This window comes from Ammospiza nelsoni, chromosome 14, assembly GCF_027579445.1.
Source record: "Ammospiza nelsoni isolate bAmmNel1 chromosome 14, bAmmNel1.pri, whole genome shotgun sequence".
NCBI lineage: Eukaryota > Metazoa > Chordata > Aves > Passeriformes > Passerellidae > Ammospiza > Ammospiza nelsoni.
In genome coordinates, this window is record NC_080646.1 from 17,317,394 (window position 1) to 17,340,221 (window position 22,828).

The 22,828-nt window shown below is 55.9% G+C and overlaps 2 protein-coding genes across 3 annotated transcripts; one reads left to right on the forward strand and one right to left on the reverse strand.

Annotated features, from left to right (window-relative positions):
- Positions 1–529: 529 nt before the first annotated feature.
- On the forward strand, positions 530–7,986 carry ZP3 (zona pellucida glycoprotein 3). Its single transcript, XM_059481904.1, has 9 exons — positions 530–889; positions 2,759–2,877; positions 4,237–4,340; positions 5,264–5,441; positions 6,495–6,615; positions 6,718–6,809; positions 7,018–7,133; positions 7,375–7,458; positions 7,614–7,986. Exons 1-9 carry the CDS (start codon positions 530–532, stop codon positions 7,721–7,723), a joined length of 1,284 nt encoding a protein of 427 aa, XP_059337887.1. The 3' UTR covers positions 7,724–7,986.
- A 1,416-nt stretch (positions 7,987–9,402) lies between these two features.
- Positions 9,403–21,192, reverse strand: LOXL1 (lysyl oxidase like 1). 2 transcript variants are annotated; one of them, XM_059481900.1, is made up of 7 exons: positions 19,785–20,190; positions 15,837–15,945; positions 13,571–13,708; positions 12,254–12,410; positions 11,109–11,204; positions 10,647–10,762; positions 9,403–9,523 (listed from the first exon to the last, which is right to left on the reverse strand). In XM_059481900.1, the coding sequence occupies exons 1-7, from the start codon at positions 20,182–20,184 to the stop codon at positions 9,517–9,519; spliced, it is 1,023 nt and encodes a 340-aa protein (XP_059337883.1). In that variant the 5' UTR covers positions 20,185–20,190; the 3' UTR covers positions 9,403–9,516. The 2 variants fall into 2 exon arrangements, with proteins under 2 accessions (XP_059337883.1, XP_059337884.1); XM_059481901.1 differs by lacking the exon at positions 9,403–9,523 and adding an exon at positions 20,270–21,192 and having other exon boundaries at positions 10,643–10,762; positions 19,785–20,161.
- Between the last annotated feature and the right edge of the window lie 1,636 nt (positions 21,193–22,828).

Here is a 22,828-nt window from a genome sequence, read left to right on the forward strand (position 1 = left end):
TGGGATCCTGGGGAAAGCGGTGCCTTGGATGAGGATTTTTGGGAAAGGATCCCGGGTTGCATCCCAAAAAACACGGGATTTTCGCATCCAGAGGGGTTTGGATCACCATCACCGGACACCCCAAAACTCCAGCCCCGGGAGCGAGGTGGGAGCCAAAATTCCATCGTTTTTTTGGGATAACCCCCCTCCCCCCACCCCAAATTCCTCGTCGGAGGGGAGAGCAGCGCTCCGGGAGTTCTGGGGTTATCCCTGGAATTCGGGATCCCGGGAAAAGCGGAGCCTCCGCCCGCTCCTTATCAGCACCGAGCCCAAACAATTCCCTCTGCCCGCGGCTCCGCGGCTCCTGCCGGGATAAACAATTCCCAAAAATCCGCCGGGAACGCTCATCCCGACCCCTCGCACCCCGGAAATGACGGGGGCGCGCTCGGGGGCGCCCTTGGAATTCCAGAGGGGGGGATCTGGGCTGGTTCCCATCGGGATATAAACGCGGGCCGATGCTCCGCGCTGGGAATCGCGGGGATTTTCCGGGATGCGCTCCCAAATCCGCCTCCTCCTGGCGCTGCTCTGCGCGGCCCCCGCGGCCGCGGCGCCTCCGCCCTGGGAGCCGGCATGGAGCGATCCCAATCCCAATTCCTGGGGCTGGGGGGACACGGAGCAGCCGCATTCCCACTCGCGGTGGCATTCCCGGGCGCAGATCCCGGTGGAAGTGCAGTGCCAGGAGGCGCAGCTGGTGGTGACCGTGCACCGCGACCTGTTCGGCACCGGCCGCTTGGTCAGCGCCGCCGAGCTCAGCCTGGGCCCCGCCGCCTGCAAACATTCCCGCATGGATCCGTCCCAAAAAACCGTCACCTTCAGCGCCGGCCTGCACGAGTGCGGCAGCACCGTCCAGGTGAGTCCCGCCCCTCATCCCGGCATTCCCAACGGGATTCTCGACCGGGATTCCCACCCGGAGCGGCTCCCGGGGTCGTGGGGATTCCCGGGTTTGAGTCCTGTCCCGATCCCGGGATTCCCACCGGGAGCGGCTCCTGGGGTTGTCCGGATCCCAGGTTTTGAGGGAGATCCAGGTGAGTCCCGTTCCCATCCCGGGATTTCGCTCCTATCCCGGGATTCCCACCGGGAGCGGCTCCCGCGGTTGTCCGGATTCCAGACTTAAGGCAAATTCAGGTGGGCTCTGTCCTGATCCCGGAATTCCAACCGGGAGTGGCTCCCGGGCTCGTGCAAATCCCAGATTTAGGGGACATTAAGGTGAGTCCCTGTTTCCATCCCAGAATTTCCACCTGGAGCGGCTCCCGCAGTGTCCGGGAAGATCCAGGTGAGTTCCGTTCCCATCCCGGGATTCCGCTCCTACCCCGGAATTCCCAACCGGGATTCCCACCGGGAGCGGCTCCCGGGTCCGTGAAAATCCCTGGTTTAGAGGGAGGTCCAGATAAGTCCCGTCCTGATCCGGGATTTCGCTCCTATGCCGGGATTCCCACCGGGAGCGGCTCCGGGGGTTGTCCGGATCCCAGATTTAGGGGAGATCCAGGTGAGTCCTGTGCCGATCCCGGAATTCCCACCTGGAGCGGCTCCCGGGTCCGTGCAAATCCCAGGCTTTGAGGAAGATCCAGGTGAGTCCCGTTCCCATTCCGGGATTCCACTCCTATCCCAGGATTCCCACCGGGAGCGGCTCCAGCGGTGTCCGGGAAGATCCAGGTGAGTCCTGCCGGGATCCCGGAATTCCCACCGGGAGCGGCTCCCGGGATCGTGGGGATTCCCGAGTCCTTGTCCCGATCCCGGGATCCCGCCCCGATCCTGGGATTCCACCCGGGAGAGGCTCCAGGAGATCCGGAGGGGTCGGGGGAGATCCAGGTGAGTCCCGTTGCGATCCCGGGATTCCCACCAGAATTCCCACCGGGAGTGGCTCCCGGGCTCGTGCAAATCCCAGATTTAGGGGAGATCCAGGTGAGTCCCGTTCCCATCCCGGGATGTGGGAGAATCCCGGTGAGTCCTGTCCGGATCCCGGAATTCCCACCGGGAGCGGCTCCGGGGCCGCGCCCGTTCCCGGTTTCACGGAGATCCAGGGGCTGGATCCGGGATCATTCCAGGAAAAGGAGGAGCCGCGGTTTCCTCGGGATTTGACCGGTTTCCCCGCAGCTTTTCCCATTCCTGTGGGAAAAGCGTCTTTTCCCTCGGGTTTAATTGAACTCCATGAAAACTGTGATTTTCCATCCCTTTCCCCCTTTTCCAACCTTTTCCCCCCATTTCCACGAATTCCCCCAGCATTCCCAGTCAGCCCAGTGGTGCTGCTGGGATAAGGAGTGGCCTCTCCCACGGAATTCCCCACTTTTATTCTCAAATCACCCTGAATTCCCCAATTTCTTGGAATTCTCACTCACCCTCCTGACACCCCTGATTGGACACCCATGGAATTCCTGATTTTTATTCCCAGATTCCCTCATTTGTTTCAATTCCCTCATTTTTGGGTTCCCTTCTCCCACAGAATTCCTGGTTTTCATTCCTGGATCACCCCAGATTCCTGATTTCTTCCACTTCCCACTCACTCACTCAGCATTGAGGAACATCTTTTTCCCCAAATTCCCAGTTTTCATTGCCAGATCATTCTGGATTCCCTCATTTCTTTCAATTCCTGCATTTTCTGGATTCCCTTTTCCCACGGAATTGCCAGTTTTTATTCCCAGATTCTCTCATTCCTTCCCCTTCCCGCTCACTCAGGATTGAGGAACCCTTTCCCCCCGGAATTCCCGGGTTTCATTCCCAGGTCACTCCGGATTCCCTGATTTACCGGACGCTCCTGAGCTACGATCCCAGCCCCGGCAGCAATCCCGCCATCGTGCGCAGCGACCCGGCCGTCATTCCCATCGAGTGCCACTACCCCAGGTTCTCCTGGATCCCATCCCGCATTCCCAGAATTCCCAGGAATCCCATTCCCATCCTGGATCTCATCACAGATTCCCAGCATTCCCAGGAATCCCATCCCCATCCTGGGATCCCATCCCAGCATTCCCAGGGATCCCATTCCTATCCTGTATCCCATCCTGCCTTCCCAGCATTCCTGGGAATCCCATTTCCATCCTGGGATTCCATCCCTCCTTCCTGGCATTCCCACGAATCCCATTCCCATCCCAGATCCCATTACAGGTTCCCGGCATTCCCAGGAATCCCATTCCCACCCTGCCTTCCCAACATTCCCAGGAATCCCATTCCTGTCCCCAGATCCCATCCTGCCTTCCCAGAATTCCTGGGAATCCCATTCTCATCCTGGAATCTCTTCCTGGCATTCCTGGGAATCACATTCCCATGCAGGGATCTCATCCCAGATTCCCAGTGTTCCATTCCCAGTGTCCTCATTCCCATTTCCAATTCCCTTTTCCAGGTGGGATAACATCACCAGTGGCTCCCCATTCCCACTGTCCCCATTCCTGTCCCAGTGTCCCATTCCCATTCCCATTGTTCCCATTCCCATCCTGGTGTCCAAGCTCCATTCCCAGTGTCCCCAACATCCCATCCCACATTCCTGGGATTCCCAGATTCCATCCTGCATTCCTGGAATTCCCATTCCCATTCTGGGGTCCACATTCCCACCCACTGTCCCCATTCCCACTGTCTCATTCCCACTGTCCCATTCCCATATCACAATCCCAATTCCCTTTTCCAGGTGGGATAATGTCACCAGTGCCTCCCCCTTCCCAGTGTCCCCATTCCCAGCATCCCCATTCCCATTGCCAGTGCTTCATTCCCATCCCAGTGTCCCCATCCTGATCCCATTCCCTTTTCCATGTGGGATAACGTCACCAGTGGCTCCCCATTCCCAGTGTCCCCATTCCCAATTTCCCCATTTCCATCCCGATGTCCCCATTCTTGTCCCAGTGTCCTATTCCCAGTTTCCCAATTCCCAGTGTCCCCATTCCATCCCAGTGTCCCCATTCCTGATCCCATTCCCCTTTCCAAGCAGGATAATGCCTCCAGTGGCTCCTCATTCCAAGTGTCCCCATTCCCATCTCAGCGTCCCCATTCCATCCAATGCCCCACTCCCAGTGTCCCACTCCCGATCCCATTGCTTTTTCCAGGTGGGACACGATCTCCAGTGTCCCCATTCCCAATGGCCCCATTCCATCCCAGTGTCCCCATCCTGATCCCGTTCCCAATCCCATTTCCTTTTCTGGGTGGGATAACTTCTCCAGTGTCCCATTCCTGATCCCATTCCTGATCCCATTCCAACCCCGTTCCCTTTTCCAGGCGGGATAACGTCTCCAGCGGCTCCATCCGTCCCACCTGGTCTCCCTTCAACTCGGCTCTGGCCTCCCAGGAGAAGCTCCTGTTCTCCCTGCGCCTCATGAACGGTGCGGGATCAGGGCTTTCCCACACTTTTCCCCCTTTCCCATCCCTTTTCCATCCCTTTCCCATCTCTTTTCTCCCTTTTCCATCCCCACTTTCCCATCCCTTTTCCCCTTTTTCCCCCTTTTCCCCATTTCTCCATCTCCCTTTCCCCCCTTTCCCATCCCTTTCCCATCCCTTTTCCCCTTTTGGGATGGGTTTGGGGTTGACCCCATTGGGTTTTCCAGAGGACTGGAGCTCTGAGAGGGTCTTTTCAGGATTCCCCCTTTTCCATCCCTTTTCCCCCTTTCCCCCTTTTCTCTATCCCCTTTCCCCCCTTTTCTATCCCTTTCCCGCCCCTTTTCCCCTTTTGGGATGGCTTTGGCGTTGACTCCATTGGGTTTTCCAGAGGACTGGAGTTCAGAGCAGGATTTCTGGGGATTCCCCCTTCCCATCCCTCTTCCCATTTTGGGGTTAGTTTGGGGTTGATCCTGTTGGGATTTTCCATAGGACTGGAGCTCCAAGTGTCAATTTTTCAGCTTCTCCCTTTCCCATCCCTTTTCCCCTTTTGGGGTCGCTTTGGGGTTGATCCCATGGGGTTTTGCAGAGGACTGGAGCTCCGGGCAGGATTTCCTGGGATTCTCCCTTTCCCATCCCTTTTTCCCTTTTGGGATGAGTTTGGGATTGGTCCCATGGGGTTTCCCAGAGGACTGGAGTTCAGAGTGGGATTTTTTGGGATTCCACTTTTCCCATCCCTTTTCCTGTGGGGTTTTCCAGAGGATTGGAACTCCGACTGGGATCTCTCATGATTCCCCCTTTCCCATCCCATTTCTCATTTTGGGCTCAGTTTGGGGTTGATCCCGTGGGGTTTTCCAGAGGACTGGAGCTCCGAGTGGGATTTTTTTTGGGATTCCCCCTTTCCCATCCCTTTTCCTGTGGGGTTTTCCAGAGGACTGGAGCTCGGAGCGGGATCTCTCGGCGTTCCGCCTGGGGGACGTGCTGAACATCCAGGCCGAGGTGGGCGCCCACAGCCACGTCCCGCTGCGGCTCTTCGTCGACTCCTGCGTGGCCACGCTGGGCCCCGGCGCGGGCACCGAGCCCCACTACGCCATCATCGACTTCAACGGGTGCGACGGGGCTGCCGGGGACAGCTGGGGACACCTGGGGACAGCTGGGGATATTTGGGGACACCCAGGGGATGATGAGCTCTCCTTGTCCCACTACGCCATCATCAACTTCAACGGGTGTGCTGGGGATGTCTGGGGACATTTGGGGATGGTTTGGGGACATCTGGGAACTTCTGGGGACATTTTGGGATGGTTTGGGGACATCTGGGGACGCTTAGGGGTTATGGGGAAGGGGCAGCTCATCCTGCCCCATTACGCCATCATTGACTTCAATGGGTGCGCCGGGGACATCTGGGGACTACTGGGGACATATGGTGACATCTGGGGACATTTGGGGGTGTTTGGGGATAATCTGGGGACATTTGGGGACAATTTGGGGTGAGGGACACGGTCAGGGGGTGGTGGCACCTCGCTCCTCCCCACTGCTCCGTCATCTACTTCAGCGAGTGAGTTTGGGGACCTTTGGGGACAGTTTGGGGATGATTTGGGGTCAGGGGGAGGGTGGCTCCTCATCCTCCCCCGCTACACCCTCATCAACTTCAACAGGTGAGTTTGGGGACATTTGGGGACAATTTGGGGTCTGAGGAACACACACAGGGTGGTGACTTCAATGAGAGAGCTGGGGACATTTTGGAGACATTTTGAGGTCTAGGAGGTGCTGAGCACTTGTCACTTCCCCAGCTGATCTGGGGACACTTTGGGGACACTCGGAATGCCAGCCAGGGCTGTGACCCTTCTGTCCCCATGATGGTGACCCCACTGTCCCCATGGCTATGACCCTGCTGTCTCCGTGGTGTGGCCCCGCTGTCCCTGTGTCTGTGGCCCCGCTGTCCCCAGGCTGTGACCCTGTCCCCGTGGTGTAACCCTGTCCCCAGGGCTATGTCCCCACTGTCCCCATGACTGTGACCCTGCTGTCCCTGGGGCTATGTCCTCATTGTCCCCATGACTGTGACCCTGCTGTCCCCATGGCTGTGACCCTGCTGTCCCTGGGATGACTCCGCTGTCCCTGTGGTGTGACCCTGTCCCCGGGGCGTGTCCCTGCTGTCCCCACAGCTGCCTGGTGGACGGGCGCTCTGATGCCACCAGCTCGGCCTTTGTCACCCCCCGGCCGCGGCAGGACGTGCTGCGCTTCCAGATCGACGCCTTCCGCTTCGCCGGCGACCCCCGCAGCCTGGTAAGGCCCTGGGGACACCCCGGGGACACCCTGGGGACACCCCCCTGTCCCCAGAGCCACCCCGTGTCCCTGCGGTGTCCCCAGCAGTGTCTCCTGGTGCAGATCTACATCACGTGTCACCTGAAGGTGACACCGGCCGAGCAGAGCCCGGACGCGCAGAACAAGGCCTGCTCCTTCAGCAAGGCGCGCAACACGTGAGTGTCACCTCCCCCATGCCACCTCCCCAGTGTCACCTCCCCGGTGCCACCTCTGTAGTGTCACCTCCCTGGTGGCATCTCTGTGGTGTCACCTCCATGGTGGCATCTCCCCACTGGTGCCTCCATGGTGGAACCTCTGTGGTGGCACCTCGCTGGTGTCACCTGCATTGTGGCATTGGCTGACGGTGTCACCTCCCTGCCACAGCTGGGCGCCCGTGGAGGGGACAAGGGACATCTGCAGCTGCTGCGAGCTGGGCAACTGTGGCCGGAGGCCAGCGGAGACCTGGAACGGCCACCGCTACCGGAGACACGATGGGGACGGTGAGGGGACAGCAGGGGGACAGTCTGGGGGACACTGGGGATACCAGGGACATGGGGGCATGGGGACACTGGGACAGGGGACATGGGGACAGCAGGACATGGATGCGGGGGACAGGGGGACATGGGGACACAGGGACAGTGGAACAGGAGAACAGGGGACTGTGGACATGGGGTGATCCCTCCCCACTGTCCCCACTGTCCCCACTGTCCCCTCTCTCCCCTCACTGTCCCTTGTCCCCAGGTGCCACCTCTGAAGCTGATGTTGTCATCGGTCCCGTGCTGCTCTTGAGTGCCCAGCATGGCCAGCGCCCCGAGGGCCACCAGGGTGAGTCCCTGAGGTGACACCGGTGACACTGTGTGACACCAGGTTACACTGGATGCACTGGGTGACACCAATGACACTGGGTGACACTGGTAACACCAGGTGGCACCCGGTGACAATCCTCGCTCCCCTCCGTGTCACTTGGTGTCCCTTCGCAGGCGCGGTGGCACCGCTGGCCGTGGGGACAGCGCTGGCCTGTGCGGTGGCCGGCGTGGCCGTGGCCGGAGCCGCGCTGGCCATTGGCCTCAGGCGCCGGAATTCCCCGTGAACCCCGGAATGAGCGACGGAAATCCCGACAAATCCCACAAGGACCAATGGATATCCTGATAAATCCCACAAGGACCAACAGAATTCCCAATAAATCCCACAAGGATCGATGGAAATCCCGATAAATCCCACAGGGACCAACAGAATTCCCAATAAATCCCACAAGGACTGATGGAAATCCTGATAAATCCCACGATCCACGGTGTCCAGGGGGTCACTCGGGGAGGGAATCCCGGGAATAGGGCAGGGAGGGTGACTAGTCCTGTCTGAGTGTCCCCATTCCCATCCCAGTTGTCCCTATTCCAGTGTCACCATTTCCAGTGTCTCCATTCCCATCCCAGTGTATCCAATCCCATATCCCCAATCCCACTGTCCGCATTCATTCCCACTCTCCCCATTTCCATGCCAATGTCCCCATTCCCGTCCCAGTGTCCCCATTCCCATCCCGATGTCCCCAATCTCAGTGTCCCCATTTCCACTGTCCCCATTCCATCCCACTGTCTCCATTCCATCCCACTGTCCCCATTCCTGTCCCAGTGTTCCCAATTCCAGTGTCCCCAATCCCAGTGTCCCTCTTTCCAATGTCTCCATTCAATCCCACTGTCCCCATTCCCAATGTCCCCATCCCCACTCCCAGTGTCCCCATTCCCGTCCCAATGTCGCTATTCCCAATCCAGTGTCCCCATTCCCATTCCCAATGTCCCCATTCCCATTCCAAATGTCCCCATCCCATTCCCACTGTCCCCAATTCCAATGTCTCCATTCCATTCCCAGTGTCCCCATTCCCAATCCCACTGTCCCCATTCCCAGTGTCCCCATTCCCTATCCCAATGTCCCCAATCCCACTGTCCCCATTCCTATTCCCAATGTCCCCATTCCCATCCCAGAGTCCTCATTACCAGTGTTCCCAATTCAGCTGTCCCCAATCCCATCCTGGTTGTCCTCAATCCCAGTGTCCCTCTTTCCAATGTCCCCATTTAATCCCACTGTCCCCATTCCCAATGTCCTCATTCCCATCCCAATGTCCCCATTCCCGTCCCAGTGTCCCCATTCCCAATCCAACATCCCCATTCCCAATGTCCCCATTCCCAATCCCACTGTCCCCAATCCCAATATCCCCATACCATTCCCAATGTCCCCATTCCTGTCCCAGTGTCCCCATTCCCAATGTCCCCAATCCAAGTGTCCCCATTCCCAATTCCACTGTCCCCATTCCCAATGTCCCCATCCCATTCCCAGTGTCCCCAATCCCAATATCCCCATTCCATTCCCAATGTTTCCAATCCAGTACCCCCAATCCCAATGTCCCCATTCCCATTCCCAATGTCCTCAATCCAATGTCCCCATTCCCAATGTCCCCAATTCCATTCCCAATGTCCCCATTCCCACTGTCCCCATTCCCGACCCCATTCCCAGCCCAAAATTCCCAAATCCCAGCTTCCGCTCTCTCCAGTGGGAAAACAGAAAAAAAAAATCCCTAAAAAAATTTATGGGATTTCCCTCCCCAAAATTCCCAGAACTGTTTCTTCCCCCCACTTGGGGGCATTGCCAGAAATTCCCAAGGATTTGTAGGATCACGAGGATTTTATGGAGCATTTTGGGGTCCCTGCTTTGATTCCAGCCTTGGATTCCCCTGGGAATGCTGGGAAAATTCAGGATAAAAACGATTCCCAAGAGTCCTTGTGGCTTCCCCACTTTTTATTGGGAAAAGGGGAAACTTTGGGAACGCAGCAGAGCCACCTCGGGAACTTCCCGGGAAAGGGGACGGGTGACACTTCTGGGGTTCTGCTGCCATCAGGATCTGCAGGGAAAATGGAAAATCCCAGAAAATTCCATGGGGAAGGAGGAAAAACCCTGACCCCAAATGGGCAAATCCTATAAAATTCCATGGGAAAGGAGGAGAATCCCAATTCCTACCCCAAATCCCAGAAAACTCCATGGAAGAGGAACAAAATCCCAATTACCACCCCAAATCCCATAAAATTCCATGGGAAAGGAGGAAATTCCCAATTGCCACCCCAAATTCCAAGGAAAAGGAGCAAAATCCCAATTAAAAAAAAATCCCAAAAAATCTCCAATTCAAAAAAAATCCCTATTCCAAAAATCTACATCCCCCAAAAATGGGGATTTTTGGGGGGGATTGGGATTTTTTGGGATGGGGTTTTTTGGGGGATTTGAGTTTTTTGGGATGGAGGATTTTTGAGATCAGGGTTTTCTGGGGTCGGGTTTTTTTTGGGATAGGTGTTTTTTTGGGATGGATTTTTTGGGGGGGGATTGGGGTTTTTTTGGGATTGAGGTTTTTTGGGATGGGGTTTTATTTGGCTCAGAGTTTTTTGGGATGGTTTTTTGTTTTGCGATGGGTTTTTGTTTTTTTTGGAATTGAGATTTTTTTCAGGATTTTTTTGGGATGGGGATTTTTTGGGATGGGGTTTTTGGGATGAGGGTTTTTTGGGATGAGGGTTTTTTGGGTGAGGGTTGTTTTTGAAACTGGGTTTTTTTTCAGGATGGGGTTTTTTTGAATTGGGTTTTTAATGGAATTGAGGCTTTTTGGGATGGGGATTTTTTGGGATTGGGTTTTTTGGGGGATGGTTTTTATTTGGGAATTTTTTTTTGAGATCGGGGTTTTTTTAATTGGGGTTTTATTTGGGGTGGGGGATTTTTAGGATAGGGTTTTTTTGGGATGGGGGATTTTTAGGATAGGGTTTATTTGGCATGGGGGATTTTTAGGATAGGGTTTTTGTGGGATTGGGATTTTTTGGGATCAGGGGTTTTTTAAATAGGGTTTTTTTAATAGGGTTTTTTTTAAATGGGGTTTTCTGGGGATCGGGGTTTTTTGGGATCAGGGTTTTTTGGTTGGATTTTTTTTTTTTTTTGGGACGGGTTTTTTTTGGGATGGATTTTATTTGGGGTCAGGAATTCCTTACTGGGCGATGCGGCAGTTGGAGGCGGACACGAAGCGCCCGGTGTAGTGGATGTGGCAGCGCACAACGTTGTTGGTGAAATCCGACTCCAGCACCAAATATTTGGGATTGACCTGGACCTGGGATGGGGAAAAATTCCCAGAAAAGGATCCCAGAAATCAGCAGGGAAAAAAAAAACAGGGAAAAACAGACGGGAATGGGGGAAAGGGAAAGAAATCCCAAATGGGAAAAGGTGAATTAGGGGATATCCCAAAATAGGGAAAGGGAAGGGGAAAAAAAATCCCAAAAATTAACAGGGAAAAGGAAACTAAAAAAAATCCCAAAACAGGAGAAAGGAAAGGAAAAAATGCCCACAACAACCTGGGAAAGCCCACAATAACCTGGGAAAGGGGAAAATCCCAATCTGGGTAGGAATTGGGATTTTCTACCCCAAAATGTCCCCAAATGTCCCCAGATGTCCCCAACCTTGAGGATGTAGTTCCCTGGGGGGACGTCGGTGATGTCGATCCACTGGCAGTCGATGTCGGCGTTGTAGGTGTCATAACAGCCTGGGCTGAGCCCCTGCAGGGGGAAAATGGGGTGAGAAATGGGGGAAATGGGCAAAATGGGGGGGAAATGTGAAAAAATGAAGAAAAAAGGGAGAAAAAAGGTTTAAAAATGGGTGAAAAAGGACAAAAAAAGAAGGATCAAAAGGGATGCCTCGGGTGTTGTAACAGCCCAGGGAGAGATCCTGCAGGGGAGAAATGGGGTGAGAAATGGGGAAATTGGGCAAAAATGAGGGGAAAATGGAAAAATTGTGGAAAAAAGGGATAGAAAGAAAAAAAAAAGGGAGAAAAAATGTTAAAGAATGGGGGAGGAAATGGGGAAAAAATGTGGGAAAATTGGACCAAGAGGGTTTCATAGGTGGTGGTGTCATAACAGCCCAGGTTGAGACCCTGGGGAGGAAATGGGGTTAGAAATGGGGAAATAGGGTAAAAATGGGACTAATGAAAAAAATTGAAAAAAGGGAAGGAAATGGGGAGGAAAGGGGGAAAAATGGGGAAAATGGACAAAAAAAAAAGGCACCAAAAAGGATCCCTCGGGTGTCATAACAGCCTGGGCTGAGACCGTGCACAGGGGGAAATGGAGTGAGAAATGGGGAAATTGGGCAAAAATGGGGATAAGGGAAAAAATGAGAAAAAAAGGGGGTAGAAAAGGGAAAAAAAAGGAGAAAAAAGGTTTAAAAATGGAGAAATGGGGGAGGAAAGGGAACCTCTTTGTCCTCTCAGTGTCACCTGGGTGTGGGCAGTGCAGACATAGTGTCACAAATGGGGACAAAAGGGACCAAAAGGGACAAAAAAGGGACAAAAAATGGAGAAAAGGGGACAAAAAAGGGACAAAAAATGGAGAAAAGGGGACAAAAAAGGGACAAAAGGGACAAAAAGTGACAGAAGTGACAAAGGGTGCTGTCCCTGCGGTGTCACCTGGGTGTGGGCAGTGCAGACATAGTGCCACAAATGGGGACAAAAGGGGGCAAAAGGGACAAAAAAGGGAGGAGAACAGGAGATGAAAGGGACTCAAAGGGACCGAAAGTGACAGAAGTGCCAAAGGCCACTGTCCCCAGGTGTCACCTGTGTGTGGGCGGTGCAGGCGTAGCGCTTGAGGTGGCCGAAGTCGCAGGTGGTGTCCTCCAGGCAGAAGCTGGCCTTGTGTCCCTCGGCCACCCGGCGGCCTGAGGTGACGTCCAGCAGGTCATAGTGGCTGAACTCTGCCATGCTGTGGTAGTGCCTGGGGACACCGTGGGGACATGCAGGGGACACTCAGGGGACAGTGGGGACACTTAGGGGGACAATCAGGGGACAATCATGGGGACAGTCAGGGGACAAGGTGTGGGATAAATCAGGGGACATTCAGGGGACATTCAAGGGGACACTCAAGGGAGCATCCAGGGGACATTCAGAGGAATAGTCAGGGGACAATCAAGGCACACTCTGGGGACACTCAGGTGACATCCAGCAGGGCATAGTGGCTGAACTCCGCCATGCTGTGGTAGTGCCTGGGGACACCAGGGGGACACTTTGGGGACATTCAGAGGACAATCAGGGCAGTGGGGCAATCATGGGGACAGTGAGGGGACACTCAGGAGACACTCAGGTGACATCCAGCAGGGCATAGTGGCTGAACGCTGCCATGCTGTGGTAGTACCTGGGGACATGGGGACACCGTGGGGACACCATGGGGACAGGCTGGGGACATTCAGGGGACATTCAGAGGAACACTCAGGGGACAGTCAGAGGACATCGGGGGACAGTCAAGAGACAGTGGGCACAATCAGGGGACATTGAGGGGACTCCGCCATGCTGTGGTAGTACCTGGGGATGGGCTGGGGAGCCCTGGGGACACTCAGTGGTGGCAGCTGTGCCACTGCCACCATCATGAATGGCGACTTTGGGGACAAAGAGGTGAAGGAAGACCCCTAAACGAAGCCACCAAATGGGGCAACACCACCAAAGTGCCACCAAAGTGCCACCAAATCCCTTGGACCTACTAGCAGGGGGCGGGCAGAGGCTGGGGACAGCTGGGGACATTCACTGGTGGCAGTTGTGTCACTCCCACTAACATGTTGGCTTTGGGACAAAGAGATGAAGGAAGACCCCTAACCAAAGCCACCAAATGGGGAAACGCCACCAAAGTGCCACCAAAGCCCCTAGACCTGCCACCCAGGCATGGGCTGAGGTTGGGGACATCTGGGAACACTCAGTGGTGGCAGCTGTGCCACTGCCACCATCACGGTGGCTTTGGGGATGAAGAACTCACGGAAGGTGACACCTCACTGCAACATCCCAAAACAAAGCCACCAAACGGGGAAATGCCACCAAAGCGCCACCAAAGCCCTTGGAGCAGCCCCTGGGCTGGGTGCAGTGTAGGGGACAGCTGGGGACACTCACTGGTGGCAGCTGTGCCACTGCCAGCGGTGGCGGGGCTGGCTGGGCAGGAAGTCGGCCGTGCCCTGGTTCTTGACGCGCTGCGGGAAGCGCAGCAGCACCCGCACGTCGTAGTCGGTGGCCTCGGCCGCGTACGCCGTGCTGGGGACGGGACGGGGACAGTGGTGGCACTGCTGGCACCGCCCTGGCCCCTCCCTTCAGGGGGAATTCCTGTTTTTGCATGGAATTCCCTCCCGTGGGAAAGGAAGGGATAGAGGGGGGAAATTCTGGGCTTGTTCCTGGTGCCTTTTCCTTTTCCATTTTTTCCTTTCCTTTGCCTTCACTTCCCTTCCTTTCTCCCTTTTCCCTTTTCCCTTTTCTCATTCCCTTTTCCCTTCCTCTTTTTCCCCCTTTTTTTTCCCTTTCCCCCCTTTTTTCTTACCCCCTTTTTTCCCTTTTTCCCTTCCCTTTCCCTCCTCTCCACCCTTCACTTTCCTCTTCCCTTCCCCTTTTTCCCCTTTTTCCCCTTTTTCCCCTTTTTTCCCTTTTTTCCCTTTTTTCCCTTTTCCCCTTCCCTTTTCCCTTTCTCCCATCCTTCCCTCCCCTTTTCCCCTTTCCTCCTCCTCCCTCTCCCCCATCAGCACCTCCCCCTTCTCCACCCCCCAGCCCGACCGTCTCTCCCCCGGGGTATCCCCACCTCCCCCTCATCCCAGAATTCCCCCCTCCATCTCCCTCTCCCCTCATCCCAGAATTCCATCTGTCCCTCTCTCCCCTCCCTTCACCCCCATCTCCCCCCCATTCCCTCCTTCCCAAAATTTCCCCATTTCCCACTCACCCCAGCCCCCCTTCCTCCCCCCTTTCTGCTTTTCTCCCCACATCCCCCCAACCCCAGAGCGCTCCCATTCCTGGGAATCCTCTCTCTTCCAGTCTCGGGAATTCTCTCCCATTCCCAGAATCCTTTCTGGCATTCCCAGGAATCTTTTCTCTCCCTTTCTCAGAATCCCATCCCGCATTCCCAGGATCCCATCTCTCCCATGTCCCATATCCCATGTCCCATTCCTGGATCTCATTTCCCATTCCCATATCCCATATCCCGTGTCCCATTCCTGGATCTCATTTCCCATTCCCATATCCCATGTCCCACTCCCATATCCCGTTTCCCATTCCTGGATCCCGTGTCCTGTTCCTGGATCCCACATCCCATTCCCATATCCCATGTCCTGTTCCCAGATCCCATTTCCCATTCTTGGATCCTGTGTCCTATTCCCAGGATCCCATCTCTCCCATTCCCAGATCCTGTGTCCCATTCCTGTATCCTGTGTCCCATTCCCATATCCCATTTCTCATTCCCATGTCCTATTGCCATATCCCGTGTCCCATTCCCAGATTCCGTGACCCATATCCCATGTCCCATTCCTGTATCCCATGTCTCTCCCATACCCCATGTCCCATTCCCATTGCCCCATTCCCATGTCCCATGTCTTGTATCCTGTATCCCATATCCGTATCCCGTGTCCCATATCCCGCCATGTCCCATGTCCCATATCCCATTCCTGTATTCCATGTCCCATATCCCATGTTCAGTACCCCGTGTCCCACCTCTCCTGTCTCCACTGTGTCCGGTATCCCATATCCCATACCCCATATCCTGTATCCCATATCCCATGTCCCCCATGTCCCCCGTATCCCATCTCCCGTGTGTCCCATATCCCGTATCCCCTCTATCCTGTATCCCATATCCCGTGTCCCATGTCCCTTATCCCATATCCCATATCCCATATCCCATTGTCCCATTCCTGTATCCCATATCCCATGTCCCATGTCCCTTATCCCATATCCCATATCCCATTGTCCTATTCCTGTATCCCATATCCCGTGTCCCATGTCCCATATCCCATATCCCATATCCCATATCCCATATCCCATATCCCATATCCCATCGTCCCATTCCTGTATCCCATATCCCGTGTCCCATGTCCCTTATCCCATATCCCATATCCCATATCCCATATCCCATATCCCATATCCCATATCCCATATCCCATATCCCATCGTCCCATTCCTGTATCCCATATCCCATGTCCCGTGTCCCGTATCTCATGTCCCATCTCCCCTGTGTCCCATGTCCCGTGTCCAAGTGTCGGTGTGCCCCTGGTGTCCCCAGTGTCCCTGTGTGTCCGTGTGTCCGTCTGTCCCTGGTGTGTCCGTCTGTCCGTCGGCGTGTCTGTCAGTGTCCCCAGTGTCCCCAGTGTGTCCGTGTGTCCCCGGTGTCCCCGTCGGTGAGTGGCACCTGGCCAGGCAGCGCTCCTCGGCGGCGCAGCGCAGTGAGTACAGGTGAGCTCTCTGCACGTACGTGGAGGCCTGGACGTAGTTGGGGTCCGGGACCAGGTCCGGGAGCCCTGCGGGAAACGGGATCGGGATTGGGAACAGGGATTGGGGAAAACCGGGATGAGATCTGAGACCTGCCGGGAAATGGGATTGGGATTGGGGAAATCCGGGATTGGGGAAATCTGGGATTGGGGAAATCCAGGATCAGGTCCAGGAGACCTGCCAAGAAATGGGAATGGGATTGGGAACAGGGATTGGGGAAATCCGGGATCAGATCTGAGACCTGCTGGGAAATGGGATTTTTCCCCATTTCCCCCTATTTTTTTCCACATTTTTCCCCATTCCCCCCCATTTCCCCCCCCACTTTCCCCCATTTTTCCCTGGTTTTCCCCAGTTTTCCCCAATTTTTCCCCATTTCCCCCATTTTTTCCCCCATTTCCCCCCGTTTTTCCCTGGAAAGGAGAACAATGCCTCCTTGTTTCTGGGCCTGCCTTCCCAGGAGGGATCACGTCATTCCTTTGGAGCTCATTTCCTGCCCCATTCCCGCTGATGTAATTCCCGGGGGGACCCAAAAAAAATGGGGTGAGCTCAGAAAAAACTTCTCCCCCATCCCTTAAAAAAATTCCTAACAAAAAAAAAACCATGGAAAACCACCCCGGGCCGGCCAAGGAAAAGTTTTCCATCCTTTCAGAATTTTTTTCCCTTCCTGCTGTTGTTTATTCCAAGGAATTCTTGGAAGCCCCGGAGCGAAATCCGACTCCGGGACCAACGGGGAGTTTTATGGGATTTGGATTTTCCCCTTTCCCGCTGGATTCTGCCCTGGGATGGCCCTGTTGTTTTTACAGGATCTCACTCTTCCTTTTTGGGGTCAAACCTTTGGAATTCATGGGATATCAAGATTCCCACCTCCAGAATTGTCCCCATCCCACCCCAAATTCCAGGAGGGTTTTGCTGAGGCTTCCCAAAAATCCAGAGAAAATCGGCCCTGGATCGGGACAATCCCATTGGGAAAAGGTTTTTGGTTTTCCCACCCGGCCCCTCGGCTGCCCTGGGAGCTGCCAGAGGAGATTTCCGTCCATTCCTGGGGAAAATCGGGATCATGGCCCCTGTTTGTGCAGGTGTATGGGATCAGTGGGAAAATCCCACAGGGAGAATCCCATGGAAAAGTGGGAGTGGGAGAGGCTGGGAATGGAGGGATTAGAAATGGGGACAGCCAGAGGGACCAAGGGCATTCCAGCTTCCCATCCCATCAATCCCATCCCAGTCCCATTCCCAATCCTAATTCCAATTCCATTCACAACCCCAATCCCATCCCATCCCATTCCATCAATCCCATCCCATCAATCCCAATTCCATCCCATCCCAGCCCATCACCCCAATCCCATCCCAATCTCAATTCCAATTCCAATCTCATCCCATCCCATCCCATCAATCCCATCCCAATCCCATTCCCAATCCTAATTCCAATTCCATTCACAATCCCAATCCCATCCCATCAATCCTAATCCCATCCCAAACTCAATTCCAATCTCATCCCATCCCATCCCATTCCATCAATCCCATCCCATCAATCCCAATCCCATCCCAATCCTATCAACCCAAATCCCTCCTCCATCCCCACGGAATCCCAGGATTCCAGGCCCCCAGAACTACCCCAATTCCAAATCTGACCCCACCACAGGTAGACTTCCCTGGGAATTCTGGCACCTCCCAGCCCATCCGGGGGTGACACCAAACACCCCCTTGGTGGGACCCAAATCCCCAGCACCCCATGGAATTCCCAAATCCCTCTTTCCTTCCAAACCCAACCCCGGGAACCCAATCCATGGGGGCAGGGGGAAAAGCCCTCCTGGAGATGGGTTGGGAAAGCACTGGTGATGGGATCAGGGTTGGGATTGGGATGTGGAACCCCTCCAGGAGATGGGATCGGGGTCAGCATTGGGGTGTGGAACGCCAGGAAGTGGGATCCGGGCAGGGATTGGGGCCAGGAAGTTTTGGAGATGGAATCTGGGTTGGGATCAGGGTGAGGAACACCTGGAGATGGGATCGGAGATCAGAAAGCCCCCGGAGATGGGATCCAGGTGGGGACTGGGGTGAGGAAACCCCTGGAGATGGAATCTGGGTTGGGATCAGGGTGAGGAACACCTGGAGATGGGATCTGGGTTGGAATCGGGATGAGGGAACCCCTGGAGATGGGATCAGAGATCAGGAAGTTCCCAGAGAAGGGATCCAGGTGGGGACACAGATGAGGGAAATGAGGGAATCCCTGGAGATGAGATCTGGGTTGGGATTGGGGTCAGGAAGATTTTGGAGATGGGGTCAGGATGAGGAAACCCCTGGAGATGGGATCAGGACGAAGAAACTCCCTGGAAATGGAATCAGGTTTGGGATCTGGGTAGGGAAAACTTCTGGAGTCTGGATCCCATTCCCTTCCCCGCCCCCCGGAGCTGCTCCCGTCCCTCCCACCTCTGGATCAGGCCTGGAATTTTCCCAGCCCCTGTTCCCAGATTTCCTCAGGCCTCCATTCCCCCAGAAACCCCGAGAATTCCCTGCTGGAAGCAGCAGGATCGGATTCCTTCCCTCATTAACCCCGGCCGGGGGCCGGCAATGCCGAACATTCCTGGCGGATCCGGCTGGGATTAGGAGGCTCCCGAGGAGCTTTGGCCGTGGAATTAATCATTAATAATTAATAATTAACAATTAACACCGGATACGGCGCCAGCCATCGTTTGCTCCAATTAGGATCCCCCGGAGGTGACAGGGAGGTGACAACATTCCCAAAACACCACGAGTGACCCGGGATTTGAGGGGATCAGCTGGATTCCCGTGAAATTTCTCCAGGAAAAGGGGGAAGCTCCGGGAATTTGGGTGTCCAGAATTCCCTGCTGGAGCCACCGGCACCTTGCAGGATCCTGGAAGGACACGGACGCTGCCAACGGGGAATTTGGCTGGAATCTTTCCGAGGGAATTGGCCGGAATTTTTGCCGGGTCATCGGCAGGACAGCTGTCCTTGAGTGTCCCTCCAGAGCCTTGGGAATTCTGGCATTCCCTGAATGTGTTCCCAAATCCCTCCCATCCTTCAACCCCCGTGCCCCATTCCTGGCTTCTCTGCGATCCCAAAAATCCCCATTCCTGATTTTTTTCCTGCAGCATTCCCCCCCTGTTTGTGTAGGGCAGGGTTGGGCCCTTCCCACCACCCCAAATCCTCTGGGATGGCTTTTCCCAGAAAACTGGGATGGGGCTGGGCAGGGCACGGGGTCAGGCTGGGATGGGATTCCCGAGGGATGGGCTGGGAGTGGCTCCGAGGGCTTGGAAACTCTTGGAAAGTTCAGCCCAGATCCATGGGATTTTATCGGGATGGGGAGGGAGCGACCCCTGAGTGACCCCAGAGTGACAGGAACATGGATCCATCTGTCATCCCCAAAAATCTGGGAATGGAGTGTGTCCCAGCTGGGATAACTGGGATCCAGCCCTGTCCCATCCCAAATACCCCATGGAAAAATGGGATAAACATCCCACGGATAACTGGGATCCAGCCCTGTCCCATCCCAAATATCCCATGGATAACCATGGGATCCACAGGATCCAGCCCTGTCCCATCCCATGGAAAATGCAATGGGATAAACACCCCATGGATAACCAGGATCCAGCCCTGTCCCATCCCAAATATCCCATGGAAAAATGGGCTCCAGCATGGAGGTACCTGGGACAGACCCCAGGAATGCTCTGGAACACAGGACAGCCCCATCCCATAAATTTGGGGTGCCCTGGGACATGGCACAGCCTTATCCCAAAATTATGGGATGACCAGGAAAATGGCACAGCCCCATCCCAATCCCAGCCCCGTTCCCACCATTCCCAAACTCCAATCCCGGGAATTCCGCCCGTCCCAAGGAAGCCCCAAACTCACCTCTGGCCCCAAAGCTGGGCCTGTAGACGCTGCCCACGCTGAGCCGCGCTTGGCTGTCGGGCACGGCCTGAGGAATTTCGGGAATGAAGGGCTCGGGATGAGCGACCCCAAAGGATTCGGGCGCCCGGAACGGCGGCTGCGCCTCGTGGGGCGGGAACTGCGCCCCAAATCCCAGATTTTCCATGGATCCCGTCCCGGTTTGCGCCTCGGCGCCGCCGTCGTGGTACAGGCTGTGCGAGTAGCGGCGATCCAGCGGCACTCCCGCCGCTCCGAACGGCGGCGGCTCCTCCCCGAAACCCTCGGGAAGCACGCGGGGCTGCAGCGGGAACGCCGCCCCGGTCCCTGTCCCCATCGGTGTCCCCATCCCTGTCCCCATCGGTGTCCCCATCCCTGTCCCCATAGGTGTCCCTACTCCTGTCCCCATCGGTGTCCCCATCCCCGCCCCCATCCCCGTCCCCATAGGTGTCCCCATTCCTGTCCCCATCCCCGTCCCCATCCCTGCCCCCATCCCCGTCCCCATCCCTGTCCCCGCCGCCACCGCGCTCCGCGACGCTGGGACACTCTCGGGGCGCTCCCCGTGCGGTGCCACCCCCGCGGCGACAAAGGGCGGCTGTCCCGCCACCCCCGCGGCGACGAAGGGCGGCTGTCCCGCCGAGGCGAAGGCGAACGACGACACGGCCACCCCCGAGGCTGTCGCCTGCCGCCCGCGCGCCGCTTGTCGCCGCTGTCCCCCCGCGCCGCCGTCGCCCAGCGCTCCGTCCCGCCAGTTGGGCGGCACCTGGCCGAACCCGAAGGGATGTCGCGCTTGTCCCCGCACTGTCCCCGAGGCGGGCGCCTGGCGGCGGACGCTACCCGCTGTCCCCGCTGTCCCCGCTGTCCCCGCTGTCCCCGCCAGCCACAGGCGGCTGCCCGGGGGCCGCTCCTGCCCGGCGGGCACGAACTCGGCGCCGCTGTTGAGCAGGCTGTAGAGCCGCCCGTTGTTCTCCCACTGGATCAGCTGCCGCCACGGCTCCTGCCCCGCCGCCAGCAGCAGCAGCGCGGCCCAGAGCGCCCCGCGCCGCCACAGCCCCGCCGCCATCGCCGCCCCACGGCCCCGAGTGGCTGCGCCGCTGCTGCTGCTGGCACCGCTGCTGGCACCGCTGCTGCTGGCACCGCTGCTGGCACCGCTGCTGCTGGCACCGCTGCTGGCACCGCTGCTGCTGGCACCGCTGCTGCTGGCACCCCCGGCCGGGGCAGCGCCGCTCGGGCCCGTCCCGCTCAGAGCGCGCCGGGAGCGCCTCCGCCTCCTCCTCCTCCTTTCCTTTTCCTCCTCCTCTTTTTCCTTCTCCTCCTCCTCTTTTTCCTTTTTTTTTTTTTTTTCCCCTCTTTTTCTTCCTTCTCCTTCTCTTTTTCCTTCTCCTTTTTCAAGCCTTGGTCCCTCCGCTTCCTTCTCCTCTCCTCCTCCTCCTCCTCCTTTTCCTTCTCCTCCTCCTCCTTTTCCTCCTCCTCTTTTTCCTCCTCCTCTTTTTCCTTCTCCTCCTTTTCCAAGCCTTCCTCCCTTCTCCTCCTCCTCCGACCCCGCCTCCTCCTCTTCTTTTCCCCCCTCCTCCTCCTCCTCCTTTTCCAAACTTTCCTCCCTCTCCCTCCTCTTTTTCTTTCTCCTCCTTCTCCTCCTTTCCCAAACCTTCCTCGTCCTCCTCCTCTTCTCCCTTTTCCTCTTCTCTCTTTTCCTCCTCTTTTTCCTTCTCTCCCTTTTCCGAGCCTTCCTCCCTCTCCCTCTCCCGCCTCCTCCTCCGGGAGGAATTCTGCTGGAATTCGCGGGATTCGCTCCAAGGCTCCGCTCCCAGAGCGGTTCCCGCACTCCGGAAGTGCATCCAGGCGGGGAAAAAAACTTGGAATTTTCACTTTCCCCCACTTTTCGTGACTCCCGGAGTGAATTTTGGGTGGAATTCCTCGGGATTCAGTCCCGGGAAGCGCCTCCAGAGCGGGTCCTACCCTCCGGGAGAAGGCGGGAATTACATCCAGCCGGGATAAAAAAAGTGGAATTTCCCTTTTCCCCGCTTTTTGAACCCTTCAAGGATCCCTTTTCCCGCCCGATTCCCACCATTTCCCGATTTTCCCGGGAAAAGCCCCTTCCCAAAGGAAAACCCTGCCCAAAAATGGGATTTTCTCCCAGCTTTTGTCTCTTCGGGGCCATTTGGAGTTTTCCCCCTGGATATTAAATCCTGAATTATGGCAGAGAATAATAACCTGAATTATGGCCTGGAATTAATCGGGAATTTGTCTGGGAACTCCTTCTTATTTTTTTGGGATGTTGAATAAAAAATGGGATTGGAGGAGGGAATCCCCAAATCCCAAATCCCGTTGCTGGTGGGACCTCAAACCCCTCTGGATCCCCCAAAAATTCCAGGGGTTTTCCCCTCTGGGAATGCCGGATTTGATGGAGCAGGGCAGGATGGAACTCCGGGACAATTCCCAAATCCCAAACCCAAAATCCTGGATCCCAAATACCCAATTCTCAAATCCCAATCCCCAAAACCCAGATCCCAAATACCCAATCCCAAACTCCAAATCCCCAAACCCAAATCCCAAATCCCAAACTCCAAACCCCAAATCCAAGATCCCAAATCCTGGATTCCAGATCATAAATCCCAAATTCCCAAACCCTTGATCCCAAACCACAGCTCTCAAATGCCGGATCCCAAATGCTAAACCCTGGATCCCAAATCCCAGATCCCAAATACCTGGATTCCAGACCCCGGATGCCAAATCCCAAACCCTGAATCCTGGATCCCAAATCTCAAACTCCAAACCCTGGATCCCAAATCCCTGGATTCCAAACCCCGGATCCCAAATCCCAAACCCCAAACCCCGGATCCCATATGCCAAACCCCAAATCCTGGATCCCAAATCCCGGATCTCAAATCCCAGACCTCGACTCCTGGATCCCAAATCCCGGATGCCAAACCCCAAATACCGAACTCCGAACCCTGGATCCCAAATCCCGAACTCCGCGGGTGTCACGGCGGTGTCGCCGCCGCCAGGGAGCGCCATCAGCCCGCTCT

Excerpts from the sequence above, each read along its gene's own strand:
- ZP3 (XM_059481904.1), top strand. The coding sequence starts at position 530 with ATGCGCTCCCAAATCCGCCTCCTCCTGGCGCTGCTCTGCGCGGCCCCC. Across the intron at positions 2,878-4,236 it reads ATCGAGTGCCACTACCCCAG|GCGGGATAACGTCTCCAGCG; the intron begins GTTCTCCTGGAT and ends TCCCTTTTCCAG. Across the intron at positions 4,341-5,263 it reads CTCCCTGCGCCTCATGAACG|AGGACTGGAGCTCGGAGCGG; the intron begins GTGCGGGATCAG and ends GGGGTTTTCCAG.
- LOXL1 (XM_059481901.1), bottom strand. The coding sequence starts at position 20,862 with ATGGCGGCGGGGCTGTGGCGGCGCGGGGCGCTCTGGGCCGCGCTGCTG. Across the intron at positions 12,411-13,570 it reads CAGTGGCACAGCTGCCACCA|GCACTACCACAGCATGGCAG; the intron begins GTGAGTGTCCCC and ends CGGTGTCCCCAG. Across the intron at positions 11,205-12,253 it reads CCTGCACCGCCCACACACAG|GGGCTCAGCCCAGGCTGTTA; the intron begins GTGACACCTGGG and ends TTCCCCCTGCAG.